This window comes from Lacerta agilis, chromosome 10, assembly GCF_009819535.1.
Source record: "Lacerta agilis isolate rLacAgi1 chromosome 10, rLacAgi1.pri, whole genome shotgun sequence".
Lineage (NCBI taxonomy): Eukaryota > Metazoa > Chordata > Lepidosauria > Squamata > Lacertidae > Lacerta > Lacerta agilis.
The window spans coordinates 26,196,194-26,222,668 of record NC_046321.1 but is presented as its reverse complement, the minus strand read 5'-3'; the positions used below and the strand labels follow the sequence as shown (position 1 = coordinate 26,222,668).

At 46.2% G+C, this 26,475-nt stretch overlaps 1 protein-coding gene across 1 annotated transcript; it reads left to right on the top strand.

Annotated features, from left to right (window-relative positions):
* Positions 1 to 5,590: 5,590 nt before the first annotated feature.
* PVALB (parvalbumin) lies at positions 5,591 to 26,034 on the top strand. The gene is made up of 5 exons (XM_033163052.1): positions 5,591 to 5,716; positions 13,689 to 13,757; positions 17,484 to 17,616; positions 21,441 to 21,550; positions 25,810 to 26,034. Exons 2-5 carry the CDS (start codon positions 13,697 to 13,699, stop codon positions 25,836 to 25,838), a joined length of 333 nt encoding a protein of 110 aa, XP_033018943.1. The 5' UTR covers positions 5,591 to 5,716; positions 13,689 to 13,696; the 3' UTR covers positions 25,839 to 26,034.
* The last annotated feature ends 441 nt before the right edge of the window (positions 26,035 to 26,475 follow it).

The window sequence follows — 26,475 nt, the reverse complement described above, 5'->3', positions numbered from 1 at the left end:
AGTATGTACTGCTCAACAAAACTCCCACTGAGTAATGCTGCTTTCTATAAGAGCAGCACGTCCTGCATCCTGGCTTTGAGATTTTCAGCTTTGGAACTTCCAGGTGTGTCTGCAGTAGCCATCGCTGCAGCTGTCCAAAGTAGCAAGGAGACCAGTGCTTGAAGGCAGTTGATTTTGTACAGATACATCTTCTATTGGCATGCAGGAGGGGAAATGGAACTCTTCCCCCCCGCCCCCAGTTGTCAATGACAACATCCTGCAGACAAATGTGATTAGCAATCACCTGTAAGTAATAGAGGATCTCTCCACAATATCCCTCCCTAATTCAAAGGAAAACCAATTTCCGCAATGCCCTAGGGATAAAAAGCAAAGTGCACATATATAAAGAGGGTTGGTTTAAGCTGCTTGCATATATGGCAGGTCCATGGAACCCAGGGTGTGTGACATAATAAATAGAGCAGAGGTGGAAAAACTCAGGCCCAGGAGCCAAATGCAGCCCTCCAGGTATCTCTGTCTGGCCCTCGAAATTCTCCCCCGGCCACTGCCCTCACTGGCCATGCTTTGCATTCAAGGTGCCTGGCTGGAAGGTGCCCTTGAGCTCTGATAATAATGCATTGCAGGGGGTTGGACTAGATGGCCCTTGGGGTCCCTTCCAACTCTACAGTTCTGTGATTCTATTATTCTTGAACAGAGCAGTCCTCATACCAAATGGGCTGCAAGAGTACTTCAACATGGAACCCATGGGTTGCACGCTGCCTTGTCATGCAGGGGGCAAAGGAAGTGAGGCCAAAATTTGACGCCCTCCCCATGCTGCCTTCCCAAAGCCAGATAAGTGAGGTGCCAGACTTTGGGGAGAACACACAAGGCTCTGGTAGAGTCTGAGAGCCTTCCCAAAACTGGAAAAGTACTAACTAGGCTTTGGGAAGGAGACTGGAGGACTCTAGGACCCTAGCAGAGCCCTCACACCTCCTTCCCAAAGCCCAGCACCTTGCTTACCCAGCCCAGGAAGGCAGCCCAAGGGGGGAGGGGGGAGTGGAGTGTCGAATATTGCCTGAGGGCCAACAAAAAGTCCTTGAGGGCCACATGAGGGACTAGATTAGTTAGCCTTGGATCAATGTGGTCTACAGGCACCATTTATTTAATCAGGGGTATGTGCAGCAGTTTCCTGTGGACACAGTGCCCAACAGAGGGAACTTCTCTGCATGGCAGGACTCATTCATCTGAACACACTACGGTGTGCTGTGATTCCCCACACTCACCCAGTTCTGAACAGAGGCTGCAGCATCTTCCAGAATTGTTGCTATCACAGGGATGCCCCAACACTCTCATCTTCTTGACTCACAGCTCTTTTGGATCGGCTTGCAACCCTCTTTTAAGGTTTCTAGATTGACTTATAAAGCTAATGCTAAAATCCTCAGATTGGCTTCAGATGGTTGGAGACTTGGGGGGGGGGAGTGCAAAGGGGACTTGCACTTCCTGTTTTGCACTCCAGCACGTTCTCAGTAACAGGAAGTGTGTGGTCTGCTCCTTAGTATTGGGCTCAAGGCTGCCATCTGTCCAAAGAGATTTGACCACCAAAAGAGATGTGTAAAGGCAGACTTCTGTATTTGGTGCATGATGACTACGCAACAGGGATAAGCAAGATGCTTCGGAGAAGGGCAAAGGGAGCAATGGTCCTTTGACCCACCCCACCCCCCTTCACCATTCATCTTTACCATGGATTATGAGGATACTATATGTCTGCAATTTACAACTGTGGTTAGGATAAGGTTACCAGATTTTTTTTCAATAAATAAATAAATAAATAAATAAATAAATAAATATTGTTTTTAAGAGATAAAGGGAAAAAGTCAACATCACAGATCAAAGTTTGCTTTAAAACTGAGCTTTGGTTAATTTAAAAAAGCAACAACAACAACAACCCCGCCATGCAATGTATTAAATCCAGCATTTCCTCACCTTACGTGTATCGGGAGCTCAAAAGATGTGCCACATATATAAATATGCAGCAGTTTTAGTCCCGTGTGAGGCCTACCCAGCTTGGCCTGGTCTTCTTCCACCTTCACGAGCGAGTGCTGGATGAGGTGCTGAGGCAAAAACCAAAAGCAAATGGACTGCAGCTCACCTGGCAGTGGGCCAATGCTACCAGGCCAACACCGTTACTGATCGCTGCCACCGCGGCCACTCCTTGTGGGCCCTCCATCACTCAAGGCAGCTGCCTCTTCTTCCACCACAGAAACCCGGCCCACCTCGCCCGGCCCCTTCTACCACCAGCCAGGAGACTCCGCCCTTGCTTGCCAGCCCCCCACCCCACCCTGGCCACACAGCCCTCTTGGCCTTTTTCCAGCAAGCATTGGGTGGGAGGCTTTTTTCAATGAAGCCTGGCTCCAGGCTGCTGAGCCTGCCACTGCCACTGCCACTGCCACGTTTCCCGGGGGGATTTAATGAAATCCGGGGACATTCTGGGGACGGAATTTGTCCGGGGACAAATTTGCAAATCTGGGGACGTCTGGTAACCCTAGGTTAGGAGGAAAAGACCACAGCTCAATAGCAGGTGCTTTGCAAGCAGAAGGCTCCAAGTTCAATCCTGGGAATCTCCAGTTAAAAGGATTGGGTTACAGGTGATGGGAAAAGATCTTTTCCTGAGACCCTGGAAAGCTAGTGCCATTCAGGGCAGGGGGACAAACAGTCTAATCTTGGTAGGAAGCAGTTTCCCACTTTCCTAAAAGGACTTATTTTCCCCCCTCCATTGTTTAAAAGTTCCTAGTCCTTATGACTGGGGGAATGAAATTGAACAATTAAAAAAAATTCAGAAGCCAAAAAAGTGCTAAGCAATAGAAAAGACCCTGATGTTGGGAAAGATGTTGGGAAAGAAAGCAATAGAAAAGACCCTGATGTTGGGAAAGATGGAGGGCACAAGGAGAAGGGGACGACAGAGGATGGACAGTGTTCTCGAAGCTTACTAACATGAGTTTGGCCAAACTGCGAGAGGCAGTGAAGGATAGGCGTGCCTGGTGTGCTCTGGTCCATGGGGTCACGAAGAGTCGGACACGACTGAATGACTGAACAACAACAAATTTGTATACCACCTTTCATCTGAAGATCACTGAGCAGTACACAACATAAAAATACAAAATGAGAACGCAAAATACATAATAAAACAAAAACAAACTAATAAGCCACTCTCCAAAAACATAAACAAGACCCCAAAAAAACAGTTTCAAAGGTCATAGAAGGCCGAAGGCCTGGTAACAAAGGAACGTTTTAGCCTGGCAACTAAATATATGTAATGAAGCACCAGGCAAAAACATATAATATTCATCTGGAATGGAAGAAAACCAAGGATAAAACACCAGATCCTTATAGATAAAAAAGAGAGAGGTGGTTTTGCCCTCCCAGAATTAGAGATATACCATGCAGCTGCCGCCCTAACATGGCTAAAAGAATGGATAAATCTGGAGAACTCTGAAATACTAGAATTGGAGGGGTTTGACAACCGCTTCGGGTGGCACTCCTACCTGTTGTATGGGAAGGTAAGTGCCCATAAAGGATTTCTAAATCACATCATAAGAAAGTCTTTGTTTAAAACCTGGACAAAATACAGATGGATGTTGGAACCCAAAATCCCACTATGGACATCGCCAATTGAAATAATTACGGCCAAGAGAAAGAATATGCAGGGCAAATGAGCAAGATATAGGACACTAATAAAAGAGGAAAATGGAAATATTGTATTAAGGGAATACAAAGAGATAAGCAACCAACTGACAGGATGGTTACAATACTTCCAGTTGAATGAAAGGTTTAAGATAGATAGAAAGGAGGGGATAGCCAACGAAACATCCAAATTCGAGACGCAGCTAATTCAATCCAAAGGGAAATATATCTCCAAAATGTATGATCTGATACTAGAGTGGGAGACCAAAGAAGAACTGGTAAAAAAGTGCCATGATAAAGTGGGCCCAAGATATTGGGCACAATATTTTCATGACACAATGGGAGAGGCTGTGGAAGGAAGACATGAGATTCACAGCTTGTATCAATTTAAGGGAAAATGTCATGAAAATGACATATAGGTGGCACTATAGCGCAATTAAACTATCTAAAATGTTTAAAAACCAGTCACCCTTGTGTTGGAAATGCAAAAGTGGCTTGGGAACGTACTTCCACATGTGGTGGGAATGCGATATAATTAAGGAATATTGGGGAAAGGTTCATAATGAATTAAAAAAACTTTTGAAAATCTCTATTAAGAAGAAACCAGAAACCTTCCTCTTGGGAATACTACCTCCAGAAATTAAATCAGAGAAAAGAATGTTAACAATGTATGCCCTTACAGCGGCCAGAATTCTCTTAGCAAGAAATTGGAAGAACGAGAATAATCCCACAATATATAATTGGCAAGCTTTAATGACAGAATATATGCAGTTAGCGGTAATGACGGGAAGAATGAGAGGTCAATTCAATCAAAAGACACAAAAGGAATGGGACGGCTTTATTGACTATTTAAACCAGTACAATAACATCAAAATTTCCTGGCAATAGAAAGGTGAAATCTATATATACGTATTGAATATCAATATATTATTAGAAAGTAATAGAAGATCAAGTTGGATGTAACAAGACCTGTGTGAGAAAAAGGGTTAAGATAAAGAAACAAAGAGTGTAAACGGAAGTCAAGCGTATGTAATTGTATTGTAATAATGTTGTAAATAGTAACCTTAATCTAGACTTTCTATTTTTTTTTCTTTTTTCTCTTTTTCTTCTTCTTTTTTCCTTTTCCCAATTTTTCTTTCCCCTTCCCCCTTTTTCTACTTTCTTTATAACCTTTCTCCGTTTGTCTTCTAAACCCCCTTTTAGGATTAGTCCTTCTTTTTAAATACCGTCAAATTATGTGCGGGTTGTATCTTTTTCTTTATGTGTGCTTCGAAACTATTGTGTATTCTGTTTTTTGTTGTTTAATAAAAAAAAAACATATAATATTTGTATAATTCTCTTCTTTCTACGGGAAAGTTCCACAGGATGAGATGGTGTTCCCTGACCCTCCTGGTCTCTAGTAAAAGCCAATAAAGCAAATACATACAAATTAGCCTAATTTTCATTATTATTATTATTATTATTATTATTATTATTATTATTATTATTATTATTATTTCACAGGTCTTTGCTTTTCCTGATGCCCAGTAGCCGGGGGTGAGTGTTTTGAGCTCAGATTCGGCTCCATAATACACTCACCACTGTACCTGCCTTGACAGAGGCGGCGGCTCTGCCCTGGTTCCTTCCTCCCCACCCAGGTGTGGCCGCTCTGCGCGGGGGCTCCTCCAATCAATCCCATCCTTCCTCCCGTTTGGCACACAGTTTAAATAGCCGCGCGGGGACGGGATGTCATTTCGATTCTCCGGGGACAAATAAATGGAAGTTTCATCAGAGCGTCCCGCCAGATTGCCGATGTAATAGGTTTCGGGAGCGAGAGGAAGGTGGGTGCCAAGGATTATTAATAGTGCCGCTTGATTAGTTAGGGAAAGGTAAATGTGATACTGCCATCACCGTCCCTGAGTATCTGACACCGGCGAGGAGGGGGACATCGCCTTCCTGAAATAGAAGAGGCAAGGAGCCTATATAAGTGGGGTGCCCACCCGGGGTTTCACCTTCCTGTGTGAGCACCTTCAAAAACCCACCAGCCTTTCCTAGCGCGCCTGGCACAAACATTAGACAGGTAAGTTTCAGGAATGGAGGCAGAGGGAGTGGATCCCGTTACTCCAAGAAGGATTCATCTGTGGGTTTGGGGAACGAGGGGGATCTCTAAAGGTGCGGTGTTTCTCTCTACCTGTACGGTACAACTATCCCACCCCAATAAAACCGAAGTATCCACCGCGTTAGAAGAAGCTGGGGGCTGCTGCTTTTTTTCTCCTTCCCCAGCAAGGCAATAGTAACAGGTGAGGGTGGGGAATCCAAAAAGCAGGAAACTTCAACCGGAGGAGGGCGGAGAGGCCGGTGAAACTGGCATGGGGAAGCGGGAAGCGGAATTTATTGAGAAAGCACGGGAAGGGGAGATATATAACTCAGCCAGGGTGTGCCTTAAAAAGACCTATTTTGAAGCGAGAGAGAAGGGAGGAGGCGAGCATCTGATCCCGGTGCGGATTTGTGCGTGGAAAGTCCGAGAACAGGGAACGAATAATCGCTTTGAATAAGGGATTGCCAAGCGCCCTCATTTGCTGCCTGTTTAACTGGGCCCTCGTGCGCTCTTGTTACCCCGAATGTTTTGGGTGCGTTTTGCCCTCGATTTGCTGGGGGGGGGTGTTTTTCTTTCGTAAAAAACCCCTGCATATAAACGTGCGCAGCACTTGCCACATTTCTTCAGGGGGAGAAGCGTGTGTGTGTGTGTGTGTTTAAAGTCAAGTGTGCAAAGTCTGGAGATGATTCCAAGAGAGGCAGGCAGGAAAACTGAGGACTGCAAAGATGAGGCAGGCGTATTCTTCCATCTCTGCTTGCGGCTTGGACCAAAGAGCGCTCAGGTGTCAAGAGAGAGACAGAGATAGCGAGAGCGCAGAGCCGAGGGCCTGCGGAGCGCAATGCATGCTGCGGCGGTCCTCTTGAAACCTCAGAGGTTGGAGACCAGCTCTCAATTTGCAAAAACAAGAAGAGCAATGCTTTATGTTTGTGATAGAACCCTGTTAGCTTTTCCCACGCTTTACGTTGCCTACTTGAAAGAGGCTTCCTCACTCACCCCCAGAATAAGTTGGACTGGAGCAGATTGCACAGATGGTTACTAGAGCAGTTGTTATGTACAGTAGTTTTTAAATTAATGTAAGGTCCAACATTTTTCCTTGCACCAGTTCCTTAAAGCCTAAAGAAACGATTGTTCCCTGGCGAAGAATCCTGTGTTACTCTAACCTTGCTTTCCTAACTTTGCCAGCAAAGGTGGTTCAGCCATCGCCCACATCATTTGGTTTCATGCCAAAGACCCGCCCTCCGCTGGATTTTTCTTTATGTAATTGCTTTGCTTCCTTTCTAGTTCCCCCCCCCCTTGGGGGCGTTACTCCTTGTTAACCTCGGAAATGGGAGCAGGAGGATAAAGGGCATCTCTTTCTCGGCCTCCATCTTTTCTGTTAGGCAAAGGCTTGCCCCGGAGGAGCGTCAGTCCGGCTTGGCTACTTGCGGATGGGCTAGTAAAAGCAGAGTAGGCTGGAGGCGCGCCTCGGGTAGCAGTCCTCTAAAGGCAATCGCACCTTCAGCTGAGCGGAGTGGGTGCGAAACTCGAGTCCCGCTCGCAGCAGCAGCAGCAAGCGACAAGCCGAGCATCTCTGCGGTCTGGCGGGCGGTCAAAGGAAGACCTGGCGCACCGTGACCCGAGGCGGCGCCTGAGTGCAAGGGGTTGCTGAGTAAGGGCCTCGGCAACCAGGGCAGAAAGTATCGGGTGTATCGTAGGGAACAGGTGCTGCTGCATCAACACCACCCAAGCCGAGCTCCTTCCTTCCCGCTTTTCTTTATCTCTCTCTCTCTCTCTCTCTCTCTGGATGGAAAGACGGAGTTTTCAAGCAAGGATCTACTTAGCCGCCTTCTCCAAATCGGGAACAGTGGGGGGGGGGGTTGGAAGAGAAAGAGACCCAAGTTACAACGTGGGCTGCTTTGGAGGGAAGAAAGAGACGAGGTGTGGGGCTCTGATTTTAACAGCAAAAGGGACGCGCGGATAAAAGGTGCAAGTGAAACTTCTTCCTCCCTATCTCCCTCTTCATTTCTCTCTCTTCTGTACTGAAGAGAGAGAGAGAGAGAGAGAGAGAGAGAGAGAGAGAGAGAGAGAGAGGCACTGGGGAAAGAGAGGCAAACCATGGTGAGTGATCTGCATCCCCAACACGCCGTTTCGCTGTTAAAATAGGACCTCAAGATGTGATTTGTGTTGGACCACTTTTCTGCCCGACAAAGAGTTCTGTACCAGACAGAGGAACAGCTGGTGGTAGCAAGAAAGTTATGTTTGACCGGAATTTCACGCGGTTCGGGAGTTTCACAGAGCTCTTCCTCTGCCTTGTAACAACAAGCAGTGGCAGGAGAAGAACCATTGCGTTTCACCTTCCCTTTCCGTAGTCAGGAGATCTGGGTGCATTTCGTATAGTTAGGTGTGTTTCACAGTAGCTGGGGGAGGTTTTCAAGAGGCAAACTCGTGAGGACCACATCCAGATCTGGATTGGATGCTCCATGGCAGGTTTTTCTTCAAAGTAAAAAATGGCCAGCTGAAGCACTTTTTTAAAGGGTATTTAATGTTGGGTGCAGTTTGGCCTATGAAGATGACTGGAAATTCCTGGACTGGAGGAGAGTGCATAACGGGGAGAAGAGGATGGATAAAACCCCAGTCCTCAGCTTCCTCTACTTCTGAAACTGCTTCCTCTTTGAAAGCATAGAAGAGTGATGTGGCCCACAGTAGCTGCGAAAAGGGTTGTCATGTTTTAAAGTGGAGCAGGAGAACCTGTGGTGTCCCCCCCCCCCATATTGTTGAACTCCAAATTCCATCAACCCCAAGCAATCCCCAAGGATGATGGGAGATGTAGTCCCAATAACATTTGATGGGTAGCAGGTTCCTCACCCCAGCCCCGCCTTTAAGATTAAGCATGCATATATCACAGGTTCTTCTAAGCAAGAACCTATAGCAGTGCTGTTGCCTACAAAATCTCATGGAAAATAATAGAAGGTGCTGCAAGACTATGCAGAAGAGTCACTCTGCTTTTTCATATTGTTAACTTCAGCACAGAAATGACAGCCAAAGCTAGGGTTATGCAGCCTTGACAATCTGCTACAGCCCTGCCCTATGATTCTCTTCCTGGGCCTACCACTGACTTTGGTATCTCTTTAGATCCCAGTGATCTTGGAACCCCACATTGCATTTTTATTGGAAGCCATAAAATAAATGAGGTGTACATTCCCCAAGGATTGGTTTCAGAGTGTTGGAAAGCGTTTCTGCACATTGTGAGCAGCCTTTCCAAGAGTCTTTCTTGTCTTGGGATCAGCCCCTCCACTGCAGAGAGGCATGTAATGCCCGTTAGCAGATTCTCCCATCCAGACCTTCCTCTGTTTGCTAGCAGATGGACATATTTACTGTGTACCGTTGAAAGGCAGCTTCATCCATCTGTGGCCTGCTTTGCAGCAAGCATGGGTGAGGTAGAGGCCAGTGGGCTAGTGTAGAATGCAGCTACTTGATTCTTCTGGAATAAGGAAAAATTAGGACAAATAGAGCCAAATATTTCTGCAGAAAGATCGCTTATGGCGACACAGTGGCCAAGTGGATTGAGTACTGGACTAGCACCTGGGAAACCTGATTTCATTTCTCTAATCGTCAGTGAAACTCACTTGAGTGGCCTTGAGCTAGTCACTCTCTTTCAGCCAAACCTACTTTGCAGGGCTGTTGTGGACTCCTTGGAGCAAGAATGAGATATAAATGTAATAAACAAACAAACAGAAGGAGACCAAAGAATGATAGGGCAAAACTGCACATGGAAATTTTGTTTGGAGAGCGACACAATTTAAAGGCGCTTCTGTGTTAATGCCAGAAGCCTCAAAAACAAAATGGAAACATTGGAACGCTTGGAATTAAAAGAGGCTAGTAGTGGTGCATATCAGGGACCTGGTGGAACAAGGAGAAATAAACAGAATACAGTTTTCCGTGGACATAAACGCTATAGAAAGGATGCAGAAGGGCATTCTGTGGCGGTGCTGCTCTTTATGTCAGAAAGGGAGAGAAGTCAATAAACTAGGAAGCTTGTCATGAAGAAGGGCTTCCAAAGAATCACTGTGGATGGAAACGGCAGGCTCAGAAAAGTAATACAATATTGGGAGCCTACTGTCACCCCTTGACCACATTTCTGAAGGTGATATTGAGGGAGTGAGAGAAAACAGAAAGAGTTACATGACTCCCCTCAGTGGTCAACACTTAGCAAATACTGCCCCACAATTTATTTCCTGATTTCCCACAATGCAAATGTTTTCTTTTGCTTTATGGGCTTCATTATCTTTTGCTGATTTTCAACATGGCATACAAAATTCTACTTTTCATCTTTGTAATTGCTTCGCTCCCATGCACCTCCTTCTTTGGCTGCTATGTTCCCGCTCATTCTTTTCTGGAGTATTTGTCCTTGTTTCTCCTCCTTTCTGTCATCGGTCCTCACTTCCAGAATGTGATTCCTTCCTTGTTTGGGGATCTTCCTTGTTTGGGGATCTGCTGCCCATGCTCAAATGGCTTCTTAAAACTCATTGTGTCTCCCTCCCCTCTCTCTGCCCAGCTTCTATCACTTTCTGCACTTTTCACTGCTAAACACTTTTAGTGTTAATTATTATGTATTTAATGTAGTATACCCCACCTTTTCTTCAAGGAGCTCAAGGTGGAATGTATGGTTCTTCCCTTCTTCATTTAATCCCCACAACAATACTGTGAGGTAGGTTAGGCTGAGAGGCAGTGACTGGCCCAAGGTCACCCAGCCTTAATAATGTTTTATTTATTTTTCTGCCAAATCACACAGTGAGTTTTGTGGCCTAGTGGGGGGTTTGAACCTCTAACCACTACACCACAGTGGCTTGGAGATGATACTTACCTTTGCAGATCAATATTTTGTTGTTTTAACACTGAAAAGCTGTGATTGATGTGTGTGTGTGTGTGTGTGTGTGTGTGTGCTTTACTTACCGATGTGTCTTGCCGTCTTATGTTTTATTGTACATTACCCTGCGTTCCTTTCAAAGGAAGGGCAATTAATAAATGTAGTAAAGAAAGAAAAGATTTAATCTGTTTATAAATGTTTATCTGTTTATAAATGATATGATATGATATGAGGTAAGTAATAAGATGGGCAGGTCTGCAGATTATTTGCAGTTGGGGGGGAGTACATTTCTGTTTCCCTTTCACCCAGTTTTGAGAGCTCTTTGCTATCTGATAACCAAGCAGATGGGAAGAGCTTTCCAGGTTGGGTGAAAAGAAAACTTCCAAGCTTGTTTTCTCCTGCTCTGGAAGGTAAGACTCGAACCAATGGCTTCAAATTACAAGAAAGGAGATTCTGACTAAACTTATGGAAAAACTTTCTGACAATAAGAGCTGTTTGAAAGTGGAACAGTCTCCCTCAGGAGGTCATGGACTCTCCTTCCTTGGAGGTTTTTAAACAGAGGTTGGGTGGCCATCTGTCATGGATGCTGTAGTTGAGATTCCTGCATTGCAGGGGGTTGGACTAGATGACCCTTGGGTACCTTCCGACTCTAAGATTCTATGATTCTGTATGCATAGGATGGTTCTGAACTGGCTGACACTCATCAAGATAAAGATATTGATGTTTTGATGGATACGTCACTCAGTGAGCAGCAGGTGTTTTGAAAAATCAAATACTGAGTTGTATTCAACTAACTTTAACCCACTAAAATTAATGGCCAATGACCATGTCTAATTTGGGTCTATTGATGTCAATAGGTCTACTCTGAGTAAACATTAGTTGAATGCTGCCCTTTGCGTTGTGGGTTATTAGGAAATGATTGAAAATCAAATGCTGTGTTTCATGTTGTGTTTATAAAAATATATATAGCACATCTGAAATATCACATGGGCTTCTGATCACTTAATCTAAAAAAAGATATCCTATAGCTGAGAAAGATGCAGAGAAGGACAGCCATGATGATTGAGGAGTTGGTTGGCCTTTTCTGAACCTCCCCTAATAGCAAAGGCTAAACCATTCTGAGCTTTTTAGTATATGTTTAGGGTGGTTGCATGGTCAATATTTTTAAAATCTTGAGTGATGAGCAGTAAGTGCATTTGTTGTTGTTTAGTCGTCTTAGTCGTGTTCAACTCTCCGTGACCCCATGAACCAGAGCATGCCTTGGAAGCTCTCACTTTCTTCTCAAAGCTTCTCCATGGAGTTTTCTTGGCATAGGGAGACATTTTTCTTGCCATATTAGAACTCAATGACACCTAATAAAAGTAAATGTGAGTAGATTCCTGTGGAACCCTCTGCCACAGGATGTGGGCTTTAAAAAGGACAAATTCATGGATGAAATTCATGGCTATTAGCCATGATAACTCAACAGATTCTCTATGACCAGAAGCAAATTGTCTCAGTATCAGCTGCTGGAGGGCAAGCAAGGCAAATGTCTCCATGCCCTGTTTGTGAGCTTCCTAGGAACATATGGTTTATTCACTGTTAGAACGCTGAACGAGATAGATCCCTTGGCATGATCCAACAAGCCTATGAAGTAGTAGACTCTTGTGAACCCCAATGGTATGCATATTTACTCAGAAGGAAGCCACGCTGTATTCAGTGGGGTTTTACTACTCAGTACAGGATAGCAGTTGGGACCCTAGAGCACACAGGAGATGCTGTAGTTCACCTGTGGGTTTTCTACCGTTTCCATTGCTGGTTTGCTAACAGGTGAAACCACCGCAAGGTGACCAGATGGGAAGAAGCAGGTGATGTTGGTGGGGTTGTACTTTAAATAACTGCAGAAAGAGGGATTTGGAAAGGTGTGCAGGGCTGGGGGAAAGCTACAGCTGCAGAAATCCTCTCCTTTCTCTAGAATCAATAAGCAAAGTCTCCTACTTAGAGCCAAACTGGGGGAGGCAGTGGAGGATAGGAGTGCCTGGCGTGCTCTGGTCCATGGGGTCACGAAGAGTCGGACACGACTGAACGACTGAACAACAACAACTTAGAGCAGGCGGACTTTGACTGGAGGGCTTTGGTTCAAATCTTCACAGTGATAGTGAACTTTGGCCAGTCGCTAAGCTCTGTTTTTAAAAAACTTTTTTAAAAAAGGAAGCTCCACCACAAAACTTCTTTATGGATATTTTTTGGGAGGATTCATTGGGAAAGAAAGAGAGGAGAATCTACAGGTATGCCCCCCAACCTAGAGATACATCCTACATCCCTCCCTCCCATCCAGGACGGAGGTATCAGTCCCAACCTAGATACAGATAGATATTTTAGAGATAGCTGATGGATACATGATAGTTAGACATAGCTCTTTTCCATCTTAGATGTATATAGATAGATCCCTCCCATCCTAGATAGATAGCGACCCCTTTCATCCTAGCTTTCCTCTATCTATAGATAGATATCGCTCCAATCCTAGATATAATTCTAGAAACCCTCCCCTCCAAGATAGGGATGCCTACAGACATCGCTATCCCTCCCATCCTGGCTCCATCAAGAGATGCTCCAAAGGCAGTCCTGTCTTCCTCCGGTTTTTTTTGTCCCACCACATTATCTTTCCCTGGACCGGCCGACAGGTTGACCTTGACGTGACTGTCTCTCGCTTCCTGCCTGCAGCTCTTTCCCGCCACGCCAGGTGCTGCTTGGGACTGCGGATGCAGAGAAAGTACCCAAACCTCTTGCCCCGGCCACAACCCCTTTAGCCTGCACCAGCCCCTCTCTTTTTTTGCAAACTGGTGCTCGTCTGGCAAGACACACACACACACACACACACACACACACACAGACACACACAGACACACACAGCCTCGTGGCGCTCTTGCTGCTGCTGCTGCTGTTACTGCTTGTAGCTGGCACCCCTCCAGCCCTTCTCCCGGTGTGCCATCCCCGCCCGGCACTGCAGTTTTGGTCATATGAGCAGAAATGATGAGGAGGGCACTCCCCCCTCCCTTCCCGCCCCCCTCCCCACACCCTCCTCTCCCGTCTTCTTCTTAAATCTTTTGGCACTTTCCCTCCCAACAGTTGCAAGGATGGCGATGACTGACGTGCTCAGCGCTGACGATATCAAGAAGGCGGTGGCAGCCTTTGCAGGTGAGCCACGCCGGAGACTTCCAAGTACCGGCGGGATAGATGGGGTGGCCGGGGGTGGTGGTGGTGGTGGGGGAGGCATTGCGGAGAGTGGGACGCATATCTTCCAAAGTCCGGCCCAAGGAGATGCGGAGATAAGGGGGCGGTTGGGGTTTTGCAAGCGCATATTGCCAAGCTGAGCCGGTCCAAGTCCGGGGCTCATGTCCTCCTCTGCTTGCTAACTTCCTCGGAACACCTCTAGCAAGGCAATGCTTCGTTGATTTTACTGCTAAGATCCCCGAGAATCCTCTGTGGGTGGACTCTGTGCCGCAGCTAGCGGATAACTTCCCACCTTTGGACAGCCCCAAAGATTGGCATAGGGAGCCCTGAGTAATCTGGAGCCCCCAGCTACGACCTCCCCTCCTTATCCATCCCCACTTTCCATCTTTCCAAGGACTCGCGTTCCTTGCTCTGTTTGTGTGTGCTTTTCAGGATGCATAACTTTTCAAAGATATTCCGTGGGTTTCAGTTAAGTGGGGCTGCGGGTGTGGTGGCTGCAAAGGTCCAAACTTCGCCTGCAAGAGAGGCTTCCTCCTCGCTTTTTGAACATGCAAGCTGCTGTCCAGGATTCAGGACTGTGGACAGAACAGGGTTAACTCAAGGGTCTCGATCCACCACCCACCCACCCGGCTGCAGGATTTGGCAGCCCCACTGCTTAGATGTGAGGCACTAACCTTCCAATTTCCCACTCGGGAGAGCTCCCTCCTTCGGTCCCAAGTCAGGTCACCGCCTTGCTGAAGCTAAGCAAGCCAGGGTCTGGCCAGTGCCTGGGTTGGAGGAGACTTCCTGGGAGCCCCATCTACGCCGATTTGGGTTCCCTTATGGAAGAAAGGTGGGGATCTAAATAAAGGTCAATGAAGATCATTGGCCAGGGAAGAGCCATAGCTCAGTGATTATAGTGTCTGCCTTGATTGTAGAAGTTCCCAGGGTCGATGCTTGCTCCGGCATCTCCAGGTAAATCTGGGCGAGATTCCTGTCTGAAACCCTGGAGAGCCGATGCCGGTCCGTGTAGATAATATTGAGCTTGAAGAACCAATGGTTTGACTCAGTGTAAGGCAACTTGCAATGACAGAACTGAATAAAGAAACCTTTAATTCGGCCCTGCCCACACGCATACGCAGACTAACGCCTAGGTTGCAGGTTCGATCCCCGTATGGGACAGCTGCATATCCCTGCATTGAAGAGGGTTGGACTAGATGATCCTCAGGGACCCTTCCAACTCTGCAATCCATGATTCCACGAAACCCTCAAACATGTGGGTTAGCATGCAAAACCAGGCAGAGACACCCCAGTTAGGCCAGATCCACCTTTCCCAGGTGTCTGCAGCTCTCCGAAGCTTAGCGCCTGCACAAGATGTTTGCTTTGCTCAGCTATCTGTGTTCTAAGCAACTTCCAACCAACCAGGACATTTCTGGCCCCGACCCGAATGGACATGCTACAACCCACCTCCCCCCCCCCAAAAAAAAACCCTAAACCACTGCGATGTCCTATTTGCCTCCCTCTCCTCCTCCCTGCTCACGCGGCGACCTTGCCGAGAACGCCCAAACGAAGGACTGAGCTCGGAAGGAAACTCATCGCAGTAGCAGTCCAAAAGCTCGAAGGGAAGACGAGCTCGTCTGCAAATCGCTTTAGTCCTTGGCACTTCATTGCTCTCGCAGTCTGGCTCCCGCGGGAAATACGCGCCAATATGCAGATCAGGTCCCTCTAGGAACGGGCTGATTCCCCACCCCCACCCCTCATCTCTGCCTCTTTTTCATTCATTGATTCTCTCTTGATTTGCATGCAGCGGCGGACAAAGGCTGCTGCCCACATCAAAGGAGGCCGGCCTAATCAGGGCACTTCTTAGAGGTCACTGCGTTCGATTTCCCTAGCGCCTCCCCCGGAGCCCTTGGCGAGAAGGGTCCCGAAGTTTCATTTCAGAAGCGTTTAAGCTTCTGATGTCCTTTATTTGCAAGAGTGAAAAAGAGAAACCCTGTGCTGTGCTACAGCAGTCTCCGGGTAACTGCCCTAAATAATATACATACCAAGGAATGATAAGGGGGGAAGCCTTTGGAGAAAACCTTGATCTATCAGCACACCTGACTACGAGTTGTGGGGCTATTTATTATCTCTATTCCACTTCCTCCACCACCGCTGCTTATGTGTACAGGGCAGGTGACAGACTCAAAATATGACAAGTAAAACAGCAGGCCTCTGTTGTCTTCCCTGGCTGCTGCAATGATGCTTAGGGTAGGGAGGTGTGTTTGAAATGTTGTGTCTTCAACCACCCCTTGCTCCCAGGTCATACCACATTCACAGCTACCAGAGTTACCCTTTTGCAAAAGCCTGTATTTTCTGTCTCGTGTCTGCTTTACAAATGTGCCTGTCTCATGGACAGCCAGCGAGGACCAGAAAAATGTCTGTCTTGGTTCCTGAAATGTGTGTGTTGGTTGTGGGTGAGGATATAACCGGGCCAATGAGCTAGAATACCTCTGTGAGTCTCTTCCAAATAAAGTCAAAGTCACCCTTGGCTTATATTTAAGTTGTACCTCTCACCCACCATCCAGCCCATGATGTCCAACTGCTTCGAACCATTGGGAAACATGGGACAGAAATGCTATAATAAAACCAATAATTTCCACCACTCTCGGCCACAAAAGTGACTAGCCCACAAATATTTCTTCTTGGTTCCCAGCTCACACAGATTTCTGTTAGACATTTGTGGCACATCAAGCATGAGACACTTAATGTCAGGGTTGTGGGTTCGAGCCCCACACTGGGCAAAAATATTCCAGCATTGCAGGGGGTTGGACTAGATGACCCTCAGAGTCCATTCCAACTTTACAATTATATTATTTTGTCAACAGACCCAAGCAGGAATGGGTGTGGGGCAGAAACTAGTTACCTTCCAGATTACCAAAGTCATTCTGGTGCTGTTTCCCAGTTATGTCCATGGTGTGGCCTAAAGGTAGACAATGCAACAACTTTGCTAAAGCTTAGAAGCTCTGGTTCTAGTCACTATTTCGATAGAACACTACTTGGGACTCTCAAGGATCCTGCTATTGAGCTCCATCACTGAAGAAAGGAGACATATTTATTGTAATCCTCTCTGATACACATGTATACTTAGAAGACCTTAGCTACGCCTCCATCAACAGGGAGAGAAGGGAATCTATGTATATGAATTCTCTGGTGCTTTGCAAGCTCCAGCAATGAATTGCAGGCGCTTTGCAAGGCCTGACAATCAACTGATTGTCACCAGAGACAAAAATGGATCACCTGATGTCATTGTGACATTGGGTGAATGACAGATGAGCAGAGCTGCCCACTTGTCAAACTAGGCCCACAGGGTGGGAGAGATAAGGAGCTGGCCTTTCAAACAAATCTAGTTCCTGCTCCAATATACAGTAGATAATAATTTTCTCTGTACTTAGCTGCCTGCCACTGAATGCAAGAACTGACTCTACTGGAAAGCACTGCATTTGAAATGATTCATGGTGCTAGACCTACGGTGGCCCATTCACACATGCAAGCATCCTCTGGTGTTGTTGTTGTCACTACCAATGAGCAGACATGAATTAACCAACCCCATGCCATCTGAAAATTGAAAGATGAATGGGCTCTTTGCCATTCACAGAGTTAAGGTTGCTAAAGTGCCTTGTCAGCCACTCTAAACTGAGGTGCCCTGTTCAATTCTCCATCTTCCTGCAGCTGTCGGTTCTTTTAACTACAAGAAGTTCATTCAGCTGGTGGGATTGAAAGCTAAGAGCAAAGAAGATGTGAAGAAAGTTTTCCACATTCTGGACCAAGATCAAAGCGGTTACATTGAGTTGGCTGAACTAAAGTAAGGAAAGATTCATGTTCCTCTCATATACCAGCTAAAAAGTGGGTTGTAGAAATAATGTGCAGCATGGACTGGTCATATCAATATATGCATAGAAAATGTTAAGCTACCTGCGATCATATGACTAATATCAGCCAACAGAAAAGACAATATCCACATGCCCCATACCTAAACATTAATTGATCTTTTTGCTCCCCACCCTCAAAATATTTTGTTTTCACTTATTTATACAAGGAGAAGCAATCAACAATCAACCATCCCACCCACCCACCCCCAGCAGAAGACCAAATGTTTATTTAATTCCATTTAGCTTTTAAGTCATTTCAGTTTTTAACCAAAGGTAACATTCCACAAGTTGCCATGTGTCCTTGGAAGCCTATAACAATGCTCTATTGATGTTGCAAATGTAATAAAACTGTGCCGGGTTAATCAGAAAGCAATAGTTTTCTTTTCTGTTCAGCTCTCTCAGACAAGGGTTGTCAGTTTCTCCAGTAATATTAAGTCCCAGAGTTGTGAGATCCAGAGCTCAAATGCAGTAAGTCTGCATTTAGTGTCCTCCAATACTTTGCAATAGTAAGCCAAACTTCAGTCATCAGGTGAGTAATGAGATCCTTGTGGGAAAGTTGTGGAACAGTTTCTGAATAGTTGTTTGTTTATATTTGTATACTGTCCTTCACCCAAAGATCTCAGGGCGGCTCACAGAACGAAACCATAAAGTGCATAATAAAAACAAGAACAAAACAAGCCAATCACACACACACACGAAAAACACACACATTTAAATGATGTAGGATGTTAATCAGCCCAAGGCCTTGCTAAAAAGGAACATTTTTGCCTGGCACCTAAAGGTGTATAATGAAGGTGCCAGACAAACCTTGCAGAGAGCATTCCACAAATGGGAAGCCACTGCATAAAGCTCATGTTCCTCTTGTGGAGGAGGCACATGAAGAAGGACCTCCGATGATGATCTCAGGGTCTGGGGTGGTTTCTATGGGGAGAGGCAATCCTTTAGGTATTGCAAGTGGTTCTGAGCTGTTTAAGTGCCATTTTAGGATCCAAAGGGATATCTTGTTTTGTGATAAGGCCTGCTTTATGAAAAACTGTTGTCACATGTCCCAACCAAGATAAGCTATGGTAAGTTTATTCAATGTTCTTATTTTTGACTGGTGAAATACAACCAATGCAGATCCAAGAGCTCAACCAAGAGTAAGAGCCTGTGATTTTAAATTCAGTTCTGTAGCCAGGCATGGGGGAAGAAGAGCTAAGGTTACATCCTAAAGGCTCTCATCCTAAGGGCTAAGGGTAATCCTAAATCAGGTGTGGGGAACCTTTGCCCCTCAAGATATTGCTGAACTACAACTCCCATCATCCCTAGCCATTGACTATGCTTGCTGGGGCTGATAGGAGTTGTAGTTCAGTAACTTCTGGAGGGCCAAAGGTTCTCCATTCAAGTCATAGAATCATATATTTGTGAGAGCCAGTGTGGTGTAGTGGTTAAGAGTGGTAGACTCGTAATCTGGGGAACCGGGTTCGTGTCTCCACTCCTCCACATGCAGCTGCTGGGTGACCTTGGGCTAGTCACACTTCTCTGAAGTCTCTCAGCCCCACTCACTCACAGAGTGTTTGTTGTGGGGGAGGAAGGGAAAGGAGAATGTTAGCCGCTTTGAGACTCCTTCGGGTAGTGATGAAGCGGGACATCAAATCCAAACTCTTCTTCTTCTACTACTTGTAGGCCATCTTGCCCAACCTTCTTGAGGCTGGAAATCCAAAGCAAGAGCATCTCCAAGAGTTGGATGTCCAGCTTCTGCATGGAGACCTCTGGGGAGGGAGACTCCCGCCCCCAGTAATTAGTTCCAACATCAAACTGTTCTTGCTTTTTAGAAGTTTCTCCTAATGATCAACCGAAATCTACCCTCATCTCGTAGAAGCCCATTAGGTATACCCTGCCCTCCAGGGTACTTGAAAACAGGTCTTTGTTCTCTACCGTGTGACAATCCTTCAGGTCTTGGAAGAGTGTCATCATGTCTCCCCTCTCAGTCTTTTCTTTTCCAGCCTAAACATAATTTCTGCAGAGCAGCAGAAATGGACATAGTCTAATTAAAAATGTTAGTGCAACCCTATGAATGCCTACTTAGAAGTAAGTCCATTGCGTTAAACCAGGCTTACTGTTTAGGACTGCAGCCTAAAGGTATATCATTTATTTAAACATTTTAATAACATTTCATGTTAAAAGAAAATAAATAAAAAGTCAGTGCCAAGTGCTGATTGGGTTGTAGTTGTTTGCCTTCTTACTGGATCAAATATTGCCTGCATGTTATTTTGCCTTATATCTTTGCAAGTAAGAGGGCTACAGCCTTTTTATTTTTTAGATGAAAGATGAAAATTCAAGGAAGGGGATCTGGATTATCCCCTGGGGGGGGGACTTGCAGTTCTTGCCCCCACCCAGCTACAGCCCTGCTTGCAGGGGCTGAGCTCATGAAGTAAGAACTTTAAAAGAGGAGTATTCTCAAAAGAGAAGGAATGGAAGGAATCTGTAACATGGCTTGAAATAACTGCCGAAGCATCTGAAATAGAGCTTTCCCTTGTGAGACTCTCTTCCACCTGAAGCAGCCTCATGTGACAATTTCCTCTCTTTCAGCGACATTAGGAAGGTCACCCTCAAAAGGCAGGACAGGGCCAACTGTTCCTCTCCATGTTAGCCTGTTGTGCTTGAGCTCAGTAACCGACAGAATGAGAGCAAATCAACAGACACTCAATCCAGGCAAGGGCAGAGGTAGAGGTGTTGATGGTGGTTCTTGGGGGAAATGCTGCTTTGTGAAAAAGGTCACACCCCTCCTTAAGTCTGCAGGTTAAGGGACGCTCTTGGCTTCAGATGTTCAGGTGACAACTCTAGCCAGTAGCGTGTTCCCTCACCTGTGGTTGATCTGCCTGCTGTACCCTTTACTGGAGACCAGGGACTTAGCCATCGTTATGCATGTTATAGTAAACCACTCAACTTGACTATAGGAACATGCCTTTTATGAGGCTCTTCTTGAAGACAATCTGGAAACATCAGATGGTCCAGAAGGAGACAGTGTGACCTTTACATGGTGCTATCCACGGGGGGCATGGTGTAACACTGATCTTCTGAAAGCTCCACTAGTTACTTGTCCAGGAGACAGTAGCCAGTTGTTGTGGGACAACAACACTCATCATCCCCACCTAGGATTGCCAATGGACAGGGGTTATGAGAGTTGTACTCTGACATCTGGAAGGCACCACATTGGCTACCTTTGTACTAGTCTGCTTCTGGACTAAATTCAAGCACTAGTTTTGACCTTGAAAGCCCATTGAAACTTAGGAAGTACCTTGGCCCATATACAACACACATCCCTATAAATTGAGATGTTGCTCCAGATGCCACCATCATCTGAAGCGATGCTACCTGTGGCCAGAAATTGGTATTTTGTTTTATTTTTATGATTATGCCTGAAGTATGGTATTTCTTCACCAAATAGACCTGCAATACAAATCTCAAGGCCTTTCAGTATCTGGTGGATGTGCATTTGCTCTACCTAACCCTCACATATGGCTTAATTCCTGTTCTGCCATTTTTAGTGCTGCCCTACTTTTTATTGTGAAATGTTTTTAAAACTGAACAAAATTGTGTTTGATTGTGTTTTTATTCTGTGCTTTGAACCACTTTGGAACACCTTTCAGAGGAAAAGCTGCCTGTACATTTAGATAGCAAATATGTGCTACATGCATAAAATTTAGAAACTGGGTAACTCTGAGATCTCATGAATTAGCTTCCTCTCCCCCTCCCCCATTCTTCTCACTCATAGGTTTGTATTGAAGGGCTTTACCCCTGACGCCAGGGACCTGACTGATCAAGAAACCAAGGAATTCTTGGCAGCTGGAGATAAAGATGGAGATGGCAAAATCGGTGTTGATGGTAGGTGCTTTGCCCTGGGGAGTTCAAGTGTAACACCAGCAAGTCAGAAATAATACCAAGAATAACCGTGCATTGAAAAGGAATGATTTTCAAAATGCATGCTGGGACGCAAGAAATAAGACACAAGAAAGATCCGCAACCAGCGTGACCAAGGCAGTTTCAGTCCCATCATGAGGCCTGAATCCCTATTGGAAAGGGATCCAAGTGGTCTGCATCCTCCAGGTGTGCTTGGAGTTGTTCAGCAACCACCCACTCAATCACCTTGCCCAAGAATGGTAGATTTGAGACTGGGCAATAGTTGGCCATATTGGCCGGGTCTAAAGATGTTTTTTTAAGAAGTGGTTTAATGACCGCCTCTTTCAGTGGGTCTGGGAAGACTCCCTCACAGAGGGAAGCATTCACCACCCCGCAAAGCCCATTGCCCAGCCCTTCCTGGCTCACTTTTATTAGCCAGGATGGGCAAGGATCAAGGAGACAGGTGGTCAGTTTCACTCGTCCAAGCAGCCTGTCCACATCCTTGGAGGTAACAGATTGGAATTGATCCCATGAAACATGACTAGACAGAGCTCTAGCATTCTCCCGCCCCGGCCCTGCTCCCACGGTGGAGTCTACCTCCTTCCGAATCTGAGCGACTTTATCTGCAAAAAACTTTGCAAAAGCATTGCAGGAGATCTTGGGGTCCCTACCAGGCCCCAGTGATGAAGGTGGTTCTGATACACTCTGAACCACCTGGAAGAGTCTCCTGCTGCTGTTTTCTGCAGATGCAATAGAAACGATGAAGAAGGTCCTCTTCACCGTCGCCATTGCCACTTGGTAGGCTCAAAGTTGAGCTCTAGCCCATGTCCGGTCTGATTCAGAATGAGTTTTCCGCCACCGGCACTCTAGCCGTCTCAACAACTGTTTCATCGCCCTCAGCTCCAGGGAAAACCACTGGGCTGTCTGGGCTCCATGCAATTGGAGAGGGCACTTAGGAGCCAGACAGTCAATAGTCCTGGTTAACTCCACATTCCAGCAGGCCACCAGGGAATCAGCTGAAAGGCCATCAACATGGGATAAAGCATCCCCTACCACTCTCTGGAAACCATTTGGATCCATTAAATGCCAGGGGCGGACCATCCGAATCAGTCCCACCTCCCTGCAGAGGGGAAGGGTCATGGAGAAGCCCAGTTGCACCAGGAAATGATCTGACCATGGTACTTTAGTTTCACTTTTTTTTAGTGTCAGATCACCAGCATCCATAGAGGTGAATACCAGGTCTAAGGCATGTCCTCGACTATGAGTTGGGCCAGACTTATTCAGGGACAGCCCCATGGAGGCCATGCTTTCCACGAAGTCCCGAGAGGCCCCTTGTAAGGTCGTGTCAGCATGGATGTTAAAATCCCCTAGGACAACCAAACTAGGTGACTCCAGGAGAACATCCGCCACGACCTGAAGCAGCTCAGGCAGGGATTCCTTGGTGCAGCGGGGAGGTCGGTACACCAAGAGGAATCCTGTACTGCCCCTATTGCCCAACATCCAGAACATGCACTCAAAGAACTGGGTCTTCCCAATAGGATGCCTGGTGCAAACTAATGACTTCCTAAAAATCACTGCAACCCCCCATCCCCGCCCACAAGGCCTGGGTTGCTGTGCATAAGAGAAACCTGGTGGACAAGCAGCAGCAAGGACAGGCCCATCTGCTTCATCCAACCAAGTCTCTGTTACACATGCCAGATCAAGTCCTCCATCCACAATCTGGTCGTGGATGGCAGTGGTCTTACTCATCATTGACCTGGCATTGCACAGCAGCACCTTCAGGTCATGTGGGTATCCCTTGCTGATTCCAGTATCCGTCCAGTCAGGACCAGACCCAGAGGCAGGGATAGTCCTCAAACAACGACTAAACCTGCTTCCTTGGCAATTACATGGTCGGGTCTTAGCATAACTCCTCCTCCTACCCATGATCTCTGAGATCGGTTGTCCCCGTGCATCCCACCCCCCTGTGGAACCTGCCCCAGCCATTTTGTTGGCTGGGACCACCTCCCAGGCAGCCCTGACCCCTCCCCTTAAGAATAAAATAAAACCTATATAAAAACAAAAAGACACACAACAAAGCAATACAAACCAAAAGCTATAAAAATTGCAAAAAAACCAAAATTAAACAAAACCCCAAACCCCACTAAACATCCACCCCACCCCCCACAACAAAGATGAAACGTAATTTAAAAAAAAACATTTAAAAAAGAACTTTGCACTATTCTGGGCAGCAACCAGCAACAGCAGTCCTTTTGAGGCCTGTCAGGCCCCGCCCTGGACCAGATGGTGAGTGGCAGGAACGGGGCCCTCAGGCACTCACGCAGGGGAGTCCTCCTGGGCAGCAAATCCTTCATTATTTGTTTGCAAATCCATATGAAACTTCCAGACTTCCATATGAAACTTCCAGACTCTCATGAATCTGGGCTGCAGTATCACTCTCCTTATCATGCACCATCTGGGCATCTGAAATACTGCTTAAAATTGTGGTCTTTGCTTGCTGATTCTGCCTGTCAGGGCACAAGGGAAGTGACCTCACAGAGTTCTCTCTAGCAAGCTTACAGGAAAGCTCTGTGAGCCTCAGCTCTTTCATGTGCCTATCTGGCAAAACACGTACTGTATTGTTGTTTTGACTGCATAAAATATCCCACAGAGCACTGGTACATTATGGGCATTGGAGGAAACTAAAATTGTGGCTCCTAGACCAAGTCAGGCAGTCCAGGGCAGGTGTTAGCACCAGTGGGTCCTAGCAGCTGCCAAAGGGTCTGAGCAAAGAGCTAATGCCAGTTCACATGCAGTTAGCAATTTAGCATCATTGCCACCTCTGTTACCCACAGCTGAGGGTGAAGGATGTGAAGTAAGGAAAAGGGACACAGCTTTAGCTTCCTGCTGTTGATTTATCTGCCAGGACAGCATGTATGTATATGTGTTAGGTATACACATACATTGCAAAAAGACACCCTCCTCCACCTTTTTTGGTCTACTGTGACCATGTTTGTATCCTTGTGTCACCACCTCTTTCCATGAAGCATGCCAGGGGAAATGCATGATTCATAAATCTAGGTCATATTGGTGTACTAGAAACAGGAGTTGGCATGTATCCCAGAGCCAGCACTTCAGTTGTGTCTTTGGCCATAGGAACAGAGAAAGACATGTCATGTGCTGATCTGGCAGTCTTCCATGGCCATTAAGAGGCAAAAACGAGTCCAAGAAGGAGATGGAGATCTACTGAGGTGGCCCTTCCAAACAGATCTCTAAGCAAGCCAATAAAAGTCAGTCTAGATGGGCCTCTCAATTTGCATAGTGACTAGGAAATGGGGGTGTCAATATTGTTAGGAGCTAATGCCTCTAACCTTTTCCTGGTTGCTTTGAATTGGGTGGTGTGTGCGGGAACCCTTCTGCCCTAAGATTCCACAGAGGTAAGGAGAGCAGCTGAGAAACCAAGGAGAAAGTGAGGCGCACACAAAACCCATAGGAACGTGCTGTGGAGATGCAGGGCCCCCTGAAAAATTCAATCCTGTGGACTACAGGGTACTCCTTCAGAAGTGGCTTCCCTGCAGAGAAGTTACTTGTGAAGTAGCACTCTGCAGGATTCGACCGACCTATTCTCAGCACAATGGTGGTGATGGGGAGAGGCTGCACCTCCTTCCCCACCCTGCTCCTTGCCTGACCATATGTTTAATTGTGAACTCTAATTAAACATTAGCCCAGCCCTCAGGTCGATGCAGGTTGAGGCTCACCCAGGTCAGCCCAGCTTGCAAGGTGGGAGCTGTGTACAGACCTAACAGTGCCAAATCTCTTGCATCCCAACCTGGCAACTTAACTGGGGGGTGAGACTAGATGATCCTTTCGGTCCACTCCAACTCTACAATTCTATGAATTGTCAGGAAATGACGAAGTGAAATAAGTGGTTTTTGATTGAGTAAAGAGAAATAAAACCTACCACTTCCAGATGCTTTGGACTACAACTCCCATCAGCTCCAGGCCCCACAACTATGCTGGCTGGGGCTGATCATGGGAGTTTTAGTCCCAAACATTGGAGCGCGGACCAGGTTGGCGAAAACTGCCTTAAAACATCTATTCCCTTATTGTGCTCCTGACACCAGTGAAATTGGTAATTTGACAACTGTGTCCAGAAAGACATACTGGATCTCAGAAGACATGAACAATGAGGATGGTCCTTTTCATCACAGCCCTCGTAGGGTGCAAACTTGACTGTCTCCTCTTCCTCTCTCTTTTTCCTCCAGAATTCTCAACCTTGGTGGCTGAAGCATAAAGGCATTGACCAATCTCAACCCTTCATGCACCCTTCATTGCCTGATTCCAACTGTTTTTTGCTGACCTCCTTGGTTCCTCTTCTATTTATTTATGTTATTTTATACTCCAACTCTGTTCCTTGCAGCCCTGCAACTCTGTAAATTGTGCTGAAAGATGCTGTTAAAATAATAAAGGTCACATCAATCTGGGCTCCATTTCCCTTGCCTTTCACATGTGCTTCATTTTATTCCGACATGAAAGGATGGAGGGAAGGCAAAGAAAAGAGGGATGAGGTTAGGGATATAATCCTCTTGGCTATCTGGATACCCCTTTGCTGAAGCAGCTCAGGCTGGTCTAAGGTCAGCAGCACCGAGGAAATTATTTCAGTAGGGATATGCCAATGGCAAATGATTTAATCTCATTTCACTTTGCGGCAAGACTGATTTCATACTCTCCCAGATACGCGCACTCATGCGCACGCGCACACTTAGCCTTGACAAATCTCTAGTGATAGCAATTACACAACTTCATTTGGCAGCCGATTCCTTTGATTTAACTGTTCTTGAAGCTGTAAAACATGTTTTAATGGCTTGCCTCGGATTTCCCCCCAAACATTTTTTTTAAATGCTCAGTAAATCTTCCCCAATACATTCAGC